Source organism: Neolamprologus multifasciatus, chromosome 15 (genome assembly GCF_963576455.1).
Source record: "Neolamprologus multifasciatus chromosome 15, fNeoMul1.2, whole genome shotgun sequence".
Taxonomy (NCBI): Eukaryota; Metazoa; Chordata; class Actinopteri; order Cichliformes; family Cichlidae; genus Neolamprologus; species Neolamprologus multifasciatus.
Genome location: NC_140453.1, coordinates 8,563,977 through 8,583,188, shown reverse-complemented (window position 1 = coordinate 8,583,188; position 19,212 = coordinate 8,563,977). Strand labels below are relative to the sequence as shown.

Sequence of the window (19,212 nt, the reverse complement as noted above, 5' to 3'; positions counted from 1 at the left end):
AATGAAACCATTTCTGATGATTTCTTAAGGGCTTAATTTCAGATGCTGTTCATCTGTTGTAGTTTTTTTTTTTTTTTTTTAGATCTACCACTTCTTTTGTCCTCCACTTGCCCAGTTTCCAGTTTCTCAAAACAAATGTAGGCACGCACCCACAATGTCGAGTTTCAACTAATAGCTCTTTGGGAATAGCTTTGTTAGATTAAAATATTTTATGCTGTCTAACTGTTTTATCTTTGGCATTTTTTTTACCGATTCAACCAAATAAATGGAAATAAATGACGTGTTTTTGTGACAGTCCGCTAGTAAAGATACAGTTTAAATATTGATTCTTTGTTAAGTTGTCTGTTTCGTGCAGAGACAACACTGAATCATCCCTTGAGTTAGGAGCCTTTAAAAAAAATGAATGATGCATAATTAAGTGTCAAATTGCTTAACAAATAAAAAAGCAGTCGGTATCCAAAGAAAAACTTTGAAGGACATTCCTGTTGTCTTTTGTGGTTTTTTTATAGGAACTGTTGCTTAACTATTGCTCAAGATCACTTTAAGTGTGACTCCTCATGAGAAAACATAAACAAAGAGGGGTTGTTTGAGAATTTTGGACATTTCTGTCTCTCTCTCTTTTTTTTTCTTTTTTTTTTTTGCAACTGGTGTTTTAATACTTAATGAATATTTTATTATTTCCATTATGTAACACCGTTTTTCTTGTCACACAGAGGTTGAGTGGGGAGAGAGGGCAAAAGTTCAAAATCCAGGTCAGTCTCAGTTAGAAACAGTGCTGTAGGAGAGTGAGCACTTGTCACATCATCTTCAAGAAGAAGTCCCTCTGTCGATGTACCTAAGTTCTGTGGTACAAAAAGCATATAGAGGGATTAAAGATATAATATACTACTTAGCGACAGACTTAGCTCGAAATAATTCCCAAGCGTGTTCCTTAAAAGAGCAGGAAGAGGTGGTGATGGAAAGAAATCCATCCAGATCCAGCTCATAAATGAAGACCAAGAACAGGTTTGACAGCTCTGACTCAGTCCTTCCAACAAAGACATGGATGGATGGAGGGAGGCAGAGGGAGAAAGAGAAAGAAAAAAAATGTCACATCACTGGCAATTCCAGGTATATTAATGGATCACATTGACATATAAACCACACCCAAGTGTTTTTCTTTTTTTAATGGAAGTGTTTCTATTTGTCTTAATAACAAACAGTAGCAAAGATCATTTAATCATTAACATTTGATCATTTCTCCGGCAACTTGAGCGAACCACTTGGCATTAATGGCCCATGTCTGAGCTGCACACACCTCACCAGAGAGTTATGAAAACATTGTGGTCCAGAGGTGGCCAGCTGATGCCTATCCAGTGGTTTTTCTCATGAATCTGGCTCCTAATCCAGCCGCTTGCCAGTCTTGAAATGTCAGATGGTCTAATGTAAGTGCAGCACACTAAAACGTGCCCCCACGTTCTCCCTTGCAGCCCTATAGCGTCTTATATCTACCACCACGTTGATTTCTTTTTTTTCTTTTTTTCTTTTTCTACCTGGACCGAAAAACGCCTGAGGTTTTTCTCATGGGAAAATCTTGGAGAGGTATGTTGCTCCGTGAGCAGGGAGTGAGAGTGGAATCCCGTTCTTCAGGATTTAATCTCACTCCCCACTCATGATCCAATCCCAAAGTCTTCATGACGACCGGCATCGTGTCCGAACACGCCGCGGATGTTAGGAAATTCTCGCTCAGCCGGATTCAGAGGTTTTGGTTGCGCGCAGCACCTTTCCACTACTTCTCGTCTTTTGACTTTTTCTTCTAGCTAATTCCATGACTCACATTTCTCTTTTAAACTCATCCATCTTTTTTTCTGTCTTTTTCCTCAACACAGCAGATTTGGACTCTTCCATACAAAGAAGACACCTACATTAAAGCAATCAAGACAACCCTGATTTCTTTGAATAAAATGCAACATCACAATGCAAAGTGTTTATCATGAAGCCTATAATAGTAAATTATTTACCAGCATTTTCAGCTAAGAAGAAAAATAATTGAATTTAATTGGAATTAGCTGGATAAACAGAAGAAAATGGAAGCATGGGAGTGGAATTAGTAATGGAAAGATCCACTATATCTACCTGTACATCTGCTGCTACACTATACTTATCAAACTCCCCAGTCAAGTCAAGTAAGTCACATGACTTTCAGTAAGTCGATCACTTCAGGAAGAAAACAGCTTTGACAAGGAAGTAATGTATAAAATATATGATAAATGTAAATTTGCATGTTTTAAAATGCAGAGAAAGCATGCAAATCTGGATGTGTGCGAATCCTCGTTGTGAAGAATGTAATTCTCAAACAAATAGGAGAAGAAAAAAAACAACAGGTAACACCCAGAGACCCACAATTTGTGCTTTTTTTTTTTACCCCTGTTTTATTACGATTAGAAAGCACATGAAAAACATTTTATTTGTGACGCACATACAGGTGCAGATTCATCATGGCCAAGAACAAGGAGGAGGCAGCGGGATCGATCCATCTTTATATTAGTGTTTTACTTCGTGGGTAGAACTAAATAATAAATGTGTATTTGTTATTTACTTATGAGAATAAGTAAATAACAAATAGCCAGCAGGCCTTCTGAAGGGAAAAAAATGAGATGTCCCTTTTTGCAAAGCCAAATTATTCATTGGTGCACACTGGACTTTATTCTGAAAGCTGCATTTGCAACTTAAATTATTTTAATCTATTTAAATTAGACCCCGCACATGTGCTACATTTGAAAATCCAGTTGTTTTTCTTGTATTTTCTTTTCTTTCCTGCACTGCTTATTGTGTATGCACGAGTGCTTGCAATAATCTGATTGGCAGCTGGTCGGTAGTTTGTTTTGCCTATCAAATGCTTTGCCTCCACTCCTGTCTCCATGAGATAAATAATAGGGATTCTGGTGACCCCCTCTGCCCTTTATCTCATGCCACCATGAGGTCAAATGTTCCCGTTGACAAACCCTGGCTCCTGACAAGGTATCTTAAAAACAGAGGAAAAAGTTGGAAGAATATGACTTTGCATGGCATAGTGTCAATACATCAGATTATAGCCTTTACACCTGTTTAGATATATTGAGAAAAAAGGGGTCTGCTGTGAAATAAGGAAGCTGGGAGTCTGCTCAAAGGCGCTCATGGTGTTTTTTTCTGTTTACACGCTCCAAAAGTGAAGGAAGTAAGTGTCTGAAGAAACAGAGCTTGAGAGACAAGTTTTAAGGAGTCAGGAGAGTGCATTTGTGTGCACTCGAGGGGGCAGGTCACACACACAAATGTACGCACACAGATGAATAGTGTGTGACCTGCCCCTGGCGCACCTGAAACAAACCAGGATGTTTGTGGACTAGATAATATTTTCACTCACATTGGTGTTTTACAGGACAACACTGGTCCCCGAGAGGCAAAGATTAATGTCTAATATGTGTATTTGCGCATTTGTTTATGCTCCAATGCCCATGTGTCTTTGAAATCTCACATCGGACAACATGTGTCATAGCTGTCATAGTTTCACTTTTGCATGTTAAAACAGATGTTTTTTTTAAAAAAAGGTGAAGAATTTGGTATTAACTGAGAAAAATAAAACCTTTTTATTAGTGTGTCCTAAAGGCTCGAAAGATATGAAAGATTTTTTCATATCAACTTCCTTGTTCCACTTCTCCACATTTCCCAGAAAGAGAAAATGAAACATAACCAGCTAAACAATAAGGAAGATTCCTTGTGTGTGTGTAATAAAAAGCCACATGTGCTCACACACACACACAAACTAAAAATGCTGAATTACATTTCTTTTTTTGTGTCGTTTGTGTGTTTTGTGCATATTCTAACATTGCCTGGATTCTCTGATGCGCGTTATAAAGAAGAATCGAGTCGAACTGTTGGACTCTTTTTTTTTTTTGGTCATGCTTTTAGTTCAGATTTTCAGCATGTGCAGCAAATTGTAAAAAAGGCAAAACACACTCAAATCCCTAGGCTACTTACAACCCCCCTCAAAAAAAAAACAGGTGGAAAGGCAAGTAAGTTGAGCGGTCGTGTGTCCAGATGAATCCAAAGACGAGAGGCTGAAAGCAGGGAAAAGAACGAGGAGAAAACTAGTCGGTAAGCAGACTCACTTGGACATGGCACAACCGCCAGGGTCCTCCTTCCGTCGCACACAGACGCAAACAGCAGGAGACCAAACGGTTCTCTCGAGAAGTCAAGTCCGACTGAACGGACAGAAAGAGAGTGGACAAAGAGCAGACAGCAGGAAGTGAGCGAAGAGATGCATGAGCACATAAATAAATGCACGCGTGTTTGCAGACTAACGCGTACGATGATGATGCAAGCAAAGCAGTGTTGCCATAGCCACAATTACACATCACATTTGTTTAGATGGTGTTTTCTGGTGTGTTTCACTTAGGTTTTCTTCATAAATAACATATAAAGGAGCCGTCCTGTAGACGAGGCTCAGTCGACTCCACCGCAGCTTTACTCGTCGCAGGAGAGGGAGGTTTGCAGAGGTTCTATTGATAGTTTGGAAGCTGGGAAGTAGCTGGTGAAATTAAATAAATTTAAATGTTTTCAGGGAAGCAGTTGGATAAATGAGAGGGAAGCTTCTTTATTTTATGGTGTAATCATCTCACAGAGAACTTGACGGGAGGAAGTTCGATACAGGAGGAACAAAAGCAAAATCCAGCTATTTTAGATGTGTCGCATAAAGCGATAGGTGTATCCCTCTTTGCACACACGGACACACACACCTGCAAAAGCAACACACGCACACACACACACAGATACAAACACACACACCCCATGGCACACGCACAGAAGCAAAAGAGGAAATTCTCGGTCAATGAGCTGAACAATACTTGACATATCTTGATATATTTTTACTACACACTTCCCTTCTTTGTGACAACTTCCCCACGGTTTTCACTACCAGGGAGGCTTACTACTGCACATGAATGAAGAAAGATGTACACACACACTCACACACGTGTGCGCGCGGAAGGAGAGAGAAGGAGAAGAGAGTTGTTTTGCAACTAGAAAGAGGAAGGTACATGTGTCCCTCATTCTTTTGTGATGCAACACAAGCACACTCAGTGAGAGCACACACACGCACACACAGCCCTTAGTTCTTATCCAGACTTGCATGCAAAATTTTGTAAAGCCAGTCCTATCGCTTGGGAACATTTTCATCACTAAAAACAAAAACCAACATCATAATAAATAACCCAGGCAAGACCGCGCAGCCGGAGGGGGGCAAGACGGAGCATGAAGGCAATAATCCCTCTTTCGGTTCACGCTCATATGCACACACACTGACCCAGCTCAAGGTGTACACTCCCCCGCCCACTCCCTCTGGCCGCAGTGAAATTTGCATTGAAGTTTGCAAGTCAAATCAAATGCATGGGAAAGTAGCAGTGATACTTTAGAGAGCAAACTTCCCCAGAATTCCCCCCCTTTTCCTCAGGAGACTCCCAAATTACATCCAAGAAAAAAAGGGGTGAAGTCAGATTAAAGAAAACTGCTAGAAAAGCATGTCATTCTCTGAGTGGCCGGGGGAGAAGACGCACTTGCGCGTGTGTTAAACGGCACAAAGCGAGCTGTGTGTTATTTGGATTTGTTCAAGAGCGAAAACACCGTACTGATGGTGAGAATGAACCTCGCTCAAGTTAGCCCGAGGGAGATTCTTGAAATTAAATTGCTGTCGCTGTCATTTGTTGCACAAGCTGACGCACTGTGGATAACTGGAAATGTGCGCTTGAGGGGTCAAGACCTCCGTGTCCTTTTTTTGTTTCTGTACCCTGTTCACTACCAGTATGATGGAGACCCTCATCACCCGCAGACTGAGGGCTTTTATTGAACCTGATGTTTTCAGTGTGCACACTGGAGTGTGGGAGCTCATAAATAGACTGTGATGCTATTTTTTTTTCAAGCAGTTGATTAGGTTGTATTAGTCAGGCTATGCTACTGTGCAAAAGTCTTGAGCCACCTCGCTTTTCTTTATATTTTGCTTCCAAGGAGCCAAAATGATCATTTTACTCTTGCATAGGAGTTTTCCAGAATTTTCTTTGGACACTTGCTGCTTTTTCCCTCATTCTCAGTTCAATCCTTGTACTTAACCATTTTCAGAGGAATGTTTTTTTGTTTGTTGAGCTACTTCACATTGACCTATGAATCATTAAAGCATAATAAAGGCTCCAAGGGATAAATTGCGGTTATGTCTACATGTAACAGACAACTTTGTTACTAGCATCCTGTTGCAAAAGCACATCATTTGTTCCCATTTTTCTTTTAATCGGATCTGTGACAAACGCCAAAGATTACGCAAACTATCTACAGCAGATGAATGATATGTAAGCCTGGTCCTTAAAAAGTATAATGAGAAATGAATCAGGACCTTCTGTGACTGGTGACTGTCAAGAAGCAATTCTTAAGGAAACAAAACAGGGATAAAAGGCTGAAGTATGTCAAACTACATAAGAACTGGACTGAAAATGAGTGGCAAAAGGTCTGATGGAGTGATGAATTTGAGATTATTTTGGTTCAAATTGTCAACAACAAGTGTCTACAGCCATCTGTAAATCATGGTGGAACCTCTGCCATTTTGGGGGCTGCATTGCAGCCTGTGGTGTTGGGGAACTTATCAAAGGTAAAATACAAACATAGGAAAGTACAGTTAGGTTTAGATTCACCACGTAATACCATGTGAACCTGACTTCATCGTTACTGAAGCAGTGTGTGGGATTATTTTGACAGAGAATGGCGCTAAAGGCAGCCAACATCCAAAGAAGAGCTTTAAATGTCCTTCAGGAAGCCTGGAGAACTATTCCTAAACACAACTTTAAGAAAGTTCAGGCCGTGTTGAAGAATAAAGCTTTTTATTTCTCTGTCCCCATGACATAATCTGTCAACCAATTACAGCAAATGTGCAATCTTGTGGGACTTTTGTGTAATCTTTTACAATCAGTGTCAAACACACACTATTATAGTACATTGTGCTATTGAAACTGATGTTAAGCCACACCAAAAAAAAAGAAGAAAAAAAGGGTACTTTATTTTCTTTTGTGTCTAAACCCCAGGCCTTGTTGACTGCAGAAATTACCTATGGAGTACACAGTTATATTGGCAGGATGGTTAAGCATTTTGGTTATTTTGATCAGAAACAATAACACACTTGTCACTATGACGGCACGTACATGATCGTTATTTACAAGTTAAATGTTTACATTTAAGAGATAAGCGGGACATTTTTGAGCCACTAAAAGACTTTGGCATGTAAAGGTGGCATCTAGTGGAGTCTAAATAATATTGACAGATGTTTGTGATGACATCTAATGCAAATGTTAGTGATATTTGATTATTTAACTGTTTTTCCATTATGTACAGCAAAGTATTTCAGCTTCATTTACCGTTTGTTTTTTTTTTTCTTTTAGTTTCACTTTGAGCCATTTTCTGGATAAGTGGCATAAAGACTGCCCAGACAAGATATGCAGCATTGCATTTAGTTCCCCCTTAAAATGAAACATGCCTGCACTTTTTTTTTTCACACTGAAGATTGAAGATTTCAGGTAAAGTGTTTAAACGGTATTTGTTTACATGCTTCAATACATTTAAAGAAAAGTGTGACGAACACATGCATTTTTCTACATATCAGGTTATCTTATCTCTTTAGCAACTGTTTGGGTAACATACTGAAAATGGATGTCTGGTATGTCCTCAGTCAGCGTCAGTACAGGAAGAACAGAGGAACAAACAAACAAAAAAATAACTGCATCAAATCATTTACATTGTAAAATTTTGCTTTTGATGGGTTTATGGGGACAGCGCCAATTCTCTCTGATTAGGGTGTTTATATAAGAGATTATATTTAAACTTTTAAACCGATTATAAACAGAAAAAAACTCTTTGTAAACTCACTCACAGGTAGCAGCAAGATTGTCGAAAGTGATGGCAATTTTACACGTATAGCACCTTTATGTGCCTAGCATAGAGATATAAACGGATATAAACATAGAAACCTTTGTAGGTTTAAAAGGCTTTAGGACTTGCGCAGATATTGAGTGCAGGCCTGTGAAAATAAAAAGAGGTTAGAGAACACCTTCAGCTAAACCTAGAAATAGGAATGCGATTGCAGATGATGACAGAGCAACAGCTTCCCCATGCTTAAAAGTGAAGCCGACGTGATCATCCTGAAATCTGCAGTTCCCTAAGTGGCCACTAGAGGCTGCTTCCAGAAGTGAGTAAATCCTCATGACATGTTAAAATGCTCAACTTTAGCTGTGAAGTCGAGATGTTTACAGCAGTGTACAGAAAAATGTTTTGCTCACTAAAGATAATTTTGCCCTTCGTAAAAACTGAGCTTAAAGTTGGAGCAAGTGGGGCATGCCCACTTTGATTGTACCCATACAGGCAGCTAAATTTGGCTAGGCTTCACCTGTTGAGTCACTGATCTGGACTTCTCCACTGTCCATTGTCCAGCACCTCGGTGGTGGTGATGCACTGAAATCATATGATAAATAATACAACTTGCTGGATGCACAGATGACTAAATAAGCTATAGTTTTAGCTTCTTAATCATTAGTTTATAGCTGCAACTTGCTAACCAAGCGTGCTAGCATTAGCTGGAAACTAATAAGTCATCTCTCTCCCATAAAACAGCATTTTAGCAGCCAGATGCTGATGTGAAGGGCTCACATAGCAGCGGGTGATTTATTTTGGCACGTCTGTTGTTCATAGTGTGTATATCACAATCAAGCTGACCTTTAATGAACTGCTGAGTCATGGCATCGTAGTGTGACATCATGCCCCGTCTGATTAGAAAACAACGGCACACAAACAACGCTGTGGCTCACTGGAAGAGGGGAAGAAGGATCTAACGGATCAGAAGGAAGATCACGTTAACGTGGATTTGTGAGGTATTAAAAAATGTTTCAGGGATAAAGATAATGAGGAAAAATCATTCAGAAAATTGTTCTAAACTTGTATTTTCCGTGTTGCCAGCACAAGCAGGAAACACACACATACAACAACAACAACAAAAGAAAAGAAAAGTTGACTTGAGATTCTGGGGTGTGTTAGAAGGTTTGAAAACCTTTTACCCAATCGCACTACAGAACTTGACCGTGCAAACCCAAAACAAACATTACACATCCCCCAAAAACTAGACAAAATAAACACGGCCATGCATGGCTTAATCCACAACTAGACACCTTGTTTACAGGAGCAACAATATCACTGAACCTGTGTAATTGTGACTTTGATAGCAATATGATTTGACTAATGATGCAGATCTGGAAGAACAGGCCGAGCAGGCTGAGCTGTACCTGCAATAACAAGAGGAGGCATGAGTCAGAGGAAGCTGCACGTCTTCCCCCAGCAGGCCACGGGAGGTGGATGCAGTAAAGAAGGGGGGGAAAAAATCGCAATGATTTTGAGGGCTGTTAACAACACTTGAGTATAAATAGCGCCATAAAAACTTGTTGACTAAATATTTGAGCGTTTCCATGATGGTTGGTGAGGTTTTTTGTTGGGTTTTTTTTTCTTTTTGAACTTTACAACCAGAAGATGGAAATGAATTGGGCCAGAAAAAAAGGTAAAGGTCCAAGGTCAATACCAGGTTATAGAGGTGAACATCATGCATGTCAACCAGCCAGGAAACCATACGCAGCCCACTTATACACAAAAAAACTTTCACTGCGCTCACTCATGAGCTTTTCTGTGAGCAGGCCCCTCATAGTGCAAATCGGGCTGCAGGCTCCTTGCGTGCCAATCCTCTGCTGAGACCTGCGTTAAATTGTCTCAGAACAAAAACATCCAAATTACATTAACATGTACCGCTTAGTCTTCATTTGTTAAAAGCTTTTCATCCGCCCACACGTTCTTACACATATTTGCAGTATGCAAATGTTTAAAAAAAAAATGAAAAAGAAAGAGGCCAACAAATCCAACTCCTGAAACACACACATACTAAATAATAATAATAATTATTATAATGCTGAGCTCACTGTCCAGCATGCAAACACACATAACATGAGAGGGTGAAATGTGGCAGGTGTGTTCCCACTGCGCCTACGGGTTGGGTATTATTTCATCAGATACACATATCTCCACACACACACAAACACACACACACACACACAAAGAATGAGCGAGGGCACAGTCAGAGGTGCCAACAAGTTTGGCTCCTGGTTATTGATCATGTACTTATTTGTTTGCAGTGTGTTTTTTGGGGCCTGTGTGGGGGCGGCTCATGTGAGAGACGTAAATACTGCACAAAAAAAAGAAGAAAAATTAACCCTTTACTCATTCCACTACACAGTGTGTTTCATGGAAATCACCCACTGCACTGAGGTGCAGTTTAAGGACAGATGAAGTAGAGTGTAAAGCCCCGAAAACATCGAGATTGAAGCAGATTTTAGCTATGACCTCAATGCGATAGCTGTTTTCTTTTAAATCATTGCAAGCAGATAAAGTGCATCGGTAGGTTTACATTCAGGTCTCACTGATTCACGCCCCGCGTATTATTTCATGCACATTTCACCACAGTGGAGCCCACTTTGCAGCCACATTGTAGGGGTGCAGCGAGCCGTTTATGGCATGCTCACAATGTGATTTAAACGAGAGAGGAGGAGACAGCCGTGCAAAGATATCTGATAGAAAGCGCGAGTGATAAAGTTCGAAAGGTTTCATTCGCGATAAAGCAAAGAAGGGGCGCGATAGGCTGAGCTGCTGAAGTGACAACCGGGTTGGTCCTTTGTGAAGTGCTTCAGAGCTCTGAGGAGTGAGAGTGAGCACATACAGTAGTGTACAGTATTCTTATTATGCTTCTGGTGTGTTTACGCAAACTGAGAACAGAGCAATGTAAAGCTGACCTTTCAACTGCCTTTACGGCGTGGCTTGAGGCAAAACAGAAGAATGAATGTGTCCTCTTTTGTCTTTCAGAGTAAATTTAAAAAGACAGCCTCGCATCACTCGTGTTGGGGTGGGGGGTGACTAGAGGAGTTCCTCTTTTCATAAAAGTGTATATAGACTCATTCGGTCTGTATGATGATAAATATAGTACGTGAGTGAGTGTGACAGTGGGTCAGTGTGAAAGAGTGAGAAATGCTTCTTTTTTTCTTATGTATGTGCTTCTCTCTGCTGCAGGTGGGCAAAAACCTACAAATAAGCAAAAAGAATACAGATGCAAAGGTTGGAAAAGATCACATGAACCTGACATAAAGTCTGGTTAAAGAAAGAAAGAAGGGACGAGGCAGAGAAACGTGGCAAAAAGAGCTTACGGTATAAAAAAGGGTACTGACTAACAACAGGAGATTAACCCTTTCAGCAGCAGTCAGACACAAAGTGAGACAAGCGCTGAATCCGAACACCAGGTTTCATTTTTCACTTTCAGTACACACATCCTTCACTCTTTATCTTACAGCCGGGAGGCCAAGCAGGAGCTGACTTTAGGTTTTTTAGCTCAGCTTTTGCCCCCCCTTTTTTTTTTTTTTTTTTTTGAAAAATGAAGGTGTATCCCATTTAAAGCAGCAATCACGCTTTTGCCAGCTTTGCATTTGGAGGTAGATGGTTATCAGCTCGATGAGGTAATGGAGGGGATGTTTTTACACAAGGAGGGGTAGAATTTAAGGGGCAAAGAGGGTCACTGTTTGCACTGTCAATATTTACGGTGACACACACAGAGGAGGAGCACTGACTGTGGCAAACTGTCTCTGTGTGTGTGTTTGTGTGTGAGAGAGAGAAAGAGAGGGAAACACTCAGAGGGAAATACCAGCATGAATGGGTGCCTGATGTCATGCTCTAGTGAGCAGATCATGTCAGAAACACAGCCTCTATCAGCATGTCACCCGGGCCCGGGCCACTCTGGAGTGTGGCGTTGGATAAAGATAAAGTTTAGAGAAGTGAGCCAGGACGGCGTAGTGTGACTGGCTGACCAGTGGACTCTGTGTGTGCGCTTGTTTTGCTTTGCAAATTTCAGATATGCAAATAAGGAGAACACAGGTCGCCTGTAGCACCTCTCTGCTGCTCATTACTCTTGGTACATTTCCGTCCTTTCCCCTGTTGTTCCAGCCCGTATTTACAGCACTCTCTTTACTCTTCCATTTTGAATACTAAACCCCCCGCATTCATTTTCTTAAGGCTTGTTCTCCCTCCTCACACTTTGCATAGCTCACGTCCTCCCAGCTCCCTCTCCCTCGTTTTTCTATTGTGCGAAATTCACAAGAAAATATGCTCAATTATGCAGTAAACACACCACGATATCGCAATTTGGCCATTTTAAAAGTCTAGATTCTTTCATCTTCTGTCTTTGCCCTGCAACTGCAATAAACACGACTCCATGCTGCTTGATTCTGCCCCATCTTTCTTCTTCTATTTATTTATGTTTTACATAAGAGCTCATAACCCCGAGCCATACCTACATCCCATAAATCATCATGTTGGTTGCCTGGTTAACAACTCTAGTCATACTGTAAACAAAACAGCAGACAAAGGTGCCCTCGTGTCATTGAAGACTAATGGCATGGCATCAAAGCCAGTGAAATTGATTTGTCACCATCTAGTGGTCAATTGTACGTATTACAGCTGCTAAAACTCCATTTAGTCCTCCCGTTTTCTTTCTTTTTAGAGCACAAATACAGATACAGAAAAACTGAGACCTCGTATGGTTATTGAAAATCTTTTATTATATTGTTCACAGTGCTCAGAGGGTGGTTGTCAGAACACAAATGTACAGTCGAGCAGTCAGAGGACCCGTCAGACACACCACCCTTCCAACTCTTTTCTTGTTTAGACTGCATGACAGACATAGTGCAAACAGCTCTTTAATTTCCAGTTCCCTCTATTAGTGATACAGGATATCGAGAGCTTTATGTGAAAGGTTTCATTCAAAAAATATTCTGTTTAAATCAGCTGCTGTGCTAATAATTATGCACTGTAGTAATAATAATAGTCCATAAGGTAGCACACAGAAATATGAACAATTAAAACAGAGAAGACTCCTTTTGCAGATGAAGAGCATGCAATAGGAAAAGATCCAGATTTCACAGTCAGAAACTGACCAGGAACTTTAAGCTAAAGTATGAGGAGTACTAGAAGAACTGAAAATGGAGCTTATATATTGAAGTCTTAAGCACTGCGTTCACTTTCTCTAGAAATTATTAGGTTACTGCACTATACGCAATGAAGGACATTTGATTATTGGTGAGATTAAAATCTGTTGCGGCATTAAATTTCTTTGTTATTTGCAAACAGTTAATCGGTTATTGCTGATTGCAGAATACCCTCAGAGGACGTAAATCAGAGGATTCTGTAACATGTTGTTCTACGAGTATATGCTATATATAAGGTATAAAAAACAGCTGGGTGCGACTGTTATTTTAGAGAATCAAAATATAAATTCACAGACTTCTTTTTCGTGAGATATATTTATGGTAATGTCGATACTATAATTACTCTGGCATATAGACATACAGTACATATAATAGTAAGTAAAGTCAGTATGGCTCAGTTACCCTGTATCAGTGCTAATTCTGAGAGGTATTTGAATACAAGGCAGTCTGAGGCCTTCTGTCTGGACTGGGTCTACAGTATGGCAGTAACGTGTGACTTCAGAATTCAATACTGTTCAGGTAGCATATTTATAGGTTTTTTCACTCGGTATTAATGGTAAAAAACAAAACAGATTTGCTCTCGGCAAAGGGAGCTGAACTCACAAATGAAAACGAGGCTGAATTAGTTGGTAAACTGTCTCTGCTGTCACTACATGCAATCAAACAGGCCAGTGTGCACCAATGCAGTAATGAAACCTTTTCACAGGTGATAACAGTGACATAGGAGCGCACGCCAAACAGCAGTGTGAGTCTGAGCAAAGCCAACAGAGTGCTACAGTGAAGACACGTTAATAATTTACCCATTAATAACCAGAGCTACAGATATGAATACGGCCTTTTTCATACAACTTGGCCAGTGACTTTTAACTTTATTGCACATTAAAACACAGCTAGCGCAGCTTTAGAAAAAAAAAAGACATCATAGAAATGTCATTAATCTTACACTTTCTGTGAACATGTCATTACTGGAGCTTTAATTATGCTGTACAACCATTGTGTACAGAATATACTGCGTGTCGGCTGGGTCGGTGGAATCATAAAGCTCCTTTGTAGCTCAGGAAAACCTGGGCATCTGTAAACACTGCATACATGTGACAAACCAAACTGTATAGAACCAGAGCAGAGTGCTAAAAAATAGACTGTTTAACAGCAGTGTGTTTGGTAATTGGACCAACCAGTATTTACACACATTTTAATTTCTATGGATGACTCTCACCATTGACATAATACATATTATAAACACCATTTAAACCATATAGATTTTTAGTAAGTATGGCATATACTTCTCTGTAACACTGTAGAATAAATATGAATTAAGAGGTATTTGCAGTTACTAATTGGCCCAAGTCTCTTCATGGCATACACTAAGACAGGATACTGTACCAAGTACAAAAGTCTGAGAGAGGTAACAAAGCAGTGAGATGATGTGTCATAATGGTATATGGGCACCTTGGCCTTGTTTATCCGTTGTACGACCTAATCTGACCCTGATAGCGGGTGAAAGATCAATCAGGAAACAAGCTGCTACAGCACTGTGCATGTGTTTCAGTATATGCTGGTATGGCTGAAGAAAAACAGGCATACACTGTAAAAAAGCTTCTCCAAAAAACAAAACTCCTTACACAATATGCTTCACAGACAGACCAAGTTGCTGTTAAGGCTTTGTTGTATATGAGCTTATAAAGTGAGGTTAGAAATAAATGCACCTATAAAGTTGTTACAAAGAGTGACTGTACCCTGTAAGTAGATGAACACATTGCTGAGATTTTGGCATGTGAAGTGCTGAGGTTGTATATCACAGTATTTACACAGCGTAACGTTGCATGACGACAAACTCGTTGTTTTTTGTTAAAAATGGCTCTCGTTTGCGTTCGGCGAGCGAGCTCGAGTCCCCAAAAAAAAGCATCCACCTGACGGTCAGTGTTCAGCATCTAGTGGCTGATGACACTTTTGTGTATGTGTGTGTGTGCGTATAAGTCAGAAAGGGTATTTATTATCTGGGTCACTCTTACAGGTTAAAACAGAATACATGTTACAGTTTACAGTACCTTGACATACCAACTTAGTGCTTTTAGTTAAAAACGCACTTCAGTGAAAAGTAGACAAGTGAGACACTTGATTGAAAAAGCATCCAACAGGAGTGCAAGCAGTACAAAAAGAGGAAAAAGTAAAGAGCTTAATATATACTGTCTAAATGTTTAAAAAGCATAGTATATTTGATATATTTATATATTCCACCTATTTTTTCATCTATTTTACATCATGATTCCACCACAGTCCAGCTGATTTGTATATAATTTTGGCTTTTTAAAAAACTCTCCCAGTAGCATTGCACAATCACACACTAACATTTGTCTTCACTCATCCTCTTCTGCCAGACTTTTCATTCTGTTCCCACTTTCCTCAGTTAATTTGAAGCAAATATTATCAACAGGTTATTAAGCAAGGCATGACTTTGTCAAAATTTGCATTAATTTACTAAGATCATCCATCCTGACTGCGTAACTGTGAAAATCTCCCTCCATTTTCATCATTCCTGCAGCGCTACAATCCTTTGCTCCTGCAGAGGGACTCATTTCTCACGTATCCAAGCCAATCCAGTGCTCCCGCTTTCAGAGGCGTGGACAAAAGGCTGTGGGAGCAAACACCCTGGAGGACACAACAGGGGAGTTGAAAATACTCCTTTCCTCCATTTATAAAGGAAGATGAAACACCCGTGAAACAGGAGGGAGATTAAGGGATGTCTGCTCCCTCTCCAACTTCTCCTTCAGGCTCCTCAGCTTGGGAGCGGCCTTGCACGTCTGAAGCTGTGTGAGCACATCGTAAGCTGCTCCAGTTAGCTTTGTTCTTGTGCAGGTGATCTAGCATTGTTTGGCTGAGCAGGCTGGGCTCAGTGAAGCGGTGCCACTCCTCAAACAAGGGCTCCACAATGTAGGAAATAAAACCTTAAAACACACAGACATCTTCTGTTAGGTACACACGGTACGGCATTCGCGAACAGGGCGAAAAGAAAGCGTGCTCCCTTTTGATTCTAAGTATTTCCGTATTAGTACACAATAAAAGAAAAATCCAGCCATCACCAGGTCCTAAATGTAGGTAAATACAACCTGAGACGAAAAAAAACCATGACATATTACACCGTCATTATTGATTTAACAAAGCTAAGCTAAAATGCAAACGCAGGGTGATTCAGTATCTTATAGAACAACAATAATTATTTTTCTGTGTGACTTTATCAGTCTGTCACATCACCGTGGGGGAATTTTGGCTCGCTTATCTTTACAATAGTGCTTCTGGCTATTAAGGTCTGTCGCCATTCATTTATTAAGGTCCTGCCACAGGTCTGGACTTTTACTGGGTAACATCTTAATTCGCTTCTTTTTCAGCCATTCTGTTGTAGATTTGCTGCTGAGCTTGGGATCAAAGAAAAGTTGCACGATTAAGTTTTAGCCCAGCTTTAGCTGACTATAGAATTGGTATACAGAGGAGCTCATCGTTGTTTCAGTGACTCCAAGGTGCCCGAGTCCTTTGGCTGGAAAAACAAGCCCAAATCATCACCCCTCCACCTCCTTGCTGATATGAGTGTGCTGTGTTTCATTTTCTCCTGGCAACCCTTCCAAACAAGCCAAACTTGTTCAGTCTTTTTCTGACTGAACTGTCATGAACTTTAACATCTCACATGCTAACTGAGGCCTATAGAGTCTGAGATGTAGCTCTTGGGTTTTTTAGCAGTTTTCTGTGGAAGCAGTAAAGATATACTTAGCCCTTTACAAACCGCTTCTTCCTTTTTGGCTTAGTCATTGTTTAACAATTAATGACACAGTGAAATATTTAATGTTTTGTAGTTGATCAGATAAACTGTATTTACTCCTGATATATAAAACCTTAGAATTAAAGGGGCTGTGCTTTCTTTTTATTGTACATAAAGAGCCCCTATGAATTGCAGTTGTGTGTCTGTAAGTGCACTCTAATACTCACCTATCTGAATGGCTGGGACAGAGTCAGACTGTTGGTTGCAGAGAGGACTGATCTCTAGGTCAAACTTCTTCTCCAGGTCACCTGCAGGTTAAATGCCAGAACTCAGAAAACAGATATAAGACATAATGAAGAGAGATACAGATGTTAATCTCTGTTAAAAAACAAAATACTGTGTATAGACTTCAAACACAGTGATGTCTTTATTTGCAAAAATGACATCCCTGCATAACACATATTTAATTTATCCCACATTTAGAGATGTCCTATTTCTTTTTCTTTTTTACATCAATATTGAGTTTTGCTTGAATTTTTTAATTGCTTTGCAAGACAGAAAGAGTATTGCTGTTATTAAACAATGAAATGGTATTTTGAAGAAATGCAAATTTGGTTTTAACACTGAATATTAGTAAAAGTATGAACTGATCATGTCACTGATCGTTTGAGAAAACCTTGACATAAATTGAGATAAGACATCCTCTCACCCTGTCTGTAGAATTCCTCACACACCCGCTCGCTCCACTGCCTGCTCAGCTCCCAAACCCGACATGGATTACAGATATCTGCACACTTGAGCGCAATCTGCAGGTTTGCAGATTGAAAGAAATGCACATATACGGTAAATGTAGACAAGGTTTTCATTCAAATTCAGCTTATAATGAAGCGGAAGTCACAGGAAGAATTGCTGTGAGAAATGGAGACGGTGCACTATACCTGCAGTATAAAGTGTCTGTGTGAAGCCAGCTGAAGATCCAGGTCCTGGTTGTCCAGATGTTCTCTGAAGGTCATTAGGAACTCATTTTGTCTGTTTATGTCTGTAGCCAGGATGAGAGAGCCCAACCGCTGTTCAATGTCCCGCCTGCAGAAAAGAGGGAAGCGTCACCAAGACGAAACAGCAAAACATAAACTTTCAACTCCACCTGTAACCGAGCAACAACTGTTTTTACAATAACTTCCTACATCGAGAGCTCCTTGGTTGGCGCTCACATACTGAGATTGACCTCTGACCTTCTTGTGAAGGCTCAAAGACTCATGGTGCAAAGAAACAAGAGTAGCAAAAATGCTTTAATTGTATAAAGTAGTACTAGAATACTTCCCTCCAAAAGACTTACATAGTGGACGTGAGGCTCTCAGTCCAAACACAGATGGATTTACATTTTAGAGCCATTATATTGTGCAAGTTTAAGCTTAAGCCTGCCTATTGTCCATTTACAGAGTTGTTGTGTGGAGTTCCTCAGGGCTCTGTGCTGGGACCTATTCTGTTTTTAATATACATTCTTCCTTTAAGTCAGATAATACAGCAGTTTCCTGAAGTATCTTACCATCTTTTTGCTGACGATATTCAGCTATATTATTCGTTTAAGCCTGCTGAAGCTCATAAGCTCTCCAATCTGATTGACTGTTTAACCAACATTAAACAATGGTTGAACAATAACTGCTTACAGCTAAACCCAGACAAAACAGAAACTTTGATTATTGCACCAGGCAGTGCAATACCTGATATTAAACGGCGACTGGGTGACTTAGGTTCCTCCCAGAAACATAACCTTAGAAACTTGGGTGTCATTTTTGATGAAGCTTTTTCTTTGGAGGGACATCTAAATCAGACAGTAAGAACCTGCTTTTTTCACCTGAGAAACATTTCTAAACTTAGATCCATCGTGTCAACAAGTGAACTCGAGATGATAATACATGCTTTTATCTCTACAAGACTTGACTACTGTAACAGCCTGTTTACTTGTCTAAACATGAAAGGGCTATCCCGCCTACAGGTTGTTCAAAACTCTGCAGCGAGGCTACTGACCCGCTCGAACAAGGGTGCTCATATGACCCCTGTGTTAGAGTCGCTGCACTGGCTACCGATCAGATTCAGGTTCCATTTTAAAATTCTAGTTTTAACTTTTAGAGCATTACAGAGACAGGCACCCCCCTACATTGCTGATCTGATTCATACACACACCTCCACTCGTAACCTGAGGTCAGCAAACCAAAATCTTTTAGTGGTCCCCCACACTCGTTTTAAAACCCGAGGGGACCGATCTTTCCAAGCTGTTGCACCCAGATTGTGGAATGCACTTCCCCTATTTCTACGGGGTTTGGACTCAGTGGAGACCTTCAAAAAGCAGCT

General features: G+C 40.2%; 1 protein-coding gene and 1 long non-coding RNA gene across 4 annotated transcripts in view; one reads left to right on the top strand and one right to left on the bottom strand.

Annotated features, from left to right (window-relative positions):
• Positions 1–3,562: 3,562 nt before the first annotated feature.
• LOC146501509 (3',5'-cyclic-AMP phosphodiesterase 7B-like) overlaps positions 3,563–19,212 on the bottom strand; it is a 37,653-nt gene continuing 22,003 nt past the window's right edge. For all 3 annotated transcript variants that reach the window (XM_085132588.1, XM_085132590.1, XM_085132589.1), the window contains 4 exons: positions 17,805–17,943; positions 17,570–17,672; positions 17,088–17,168; positions 3,563–16,054 (listed from right to left, as the gene is read on the bottom strand). In XM_085132588.1, coding sequence (XP_084988714.1) covers positions 15,843–16,054; positions 17,088–17,168; positions 17,570–17,672; positions 17,805–17,943 — 535 coding nt within the window. In that variant the 3' untranslated portion in view covers positions 3,563–15,842. The remainder of the gene's footprint in view (positions 16,055–17,087; positions 17,169–17,569; positions 17,673–17,804; positions 17,944–19,212) is intronic.
• On the top strand, positions 17,394–18,296 carry LOC146501511 (uncharacterized). Its single transcript, XR_014869319.1, has 2 exons — positions 17,394–17,672; positions 17,805–18,296. It is a non-coding gene; the product is annotated as an uncharacterized LOC146501511 (long non-coding RNA).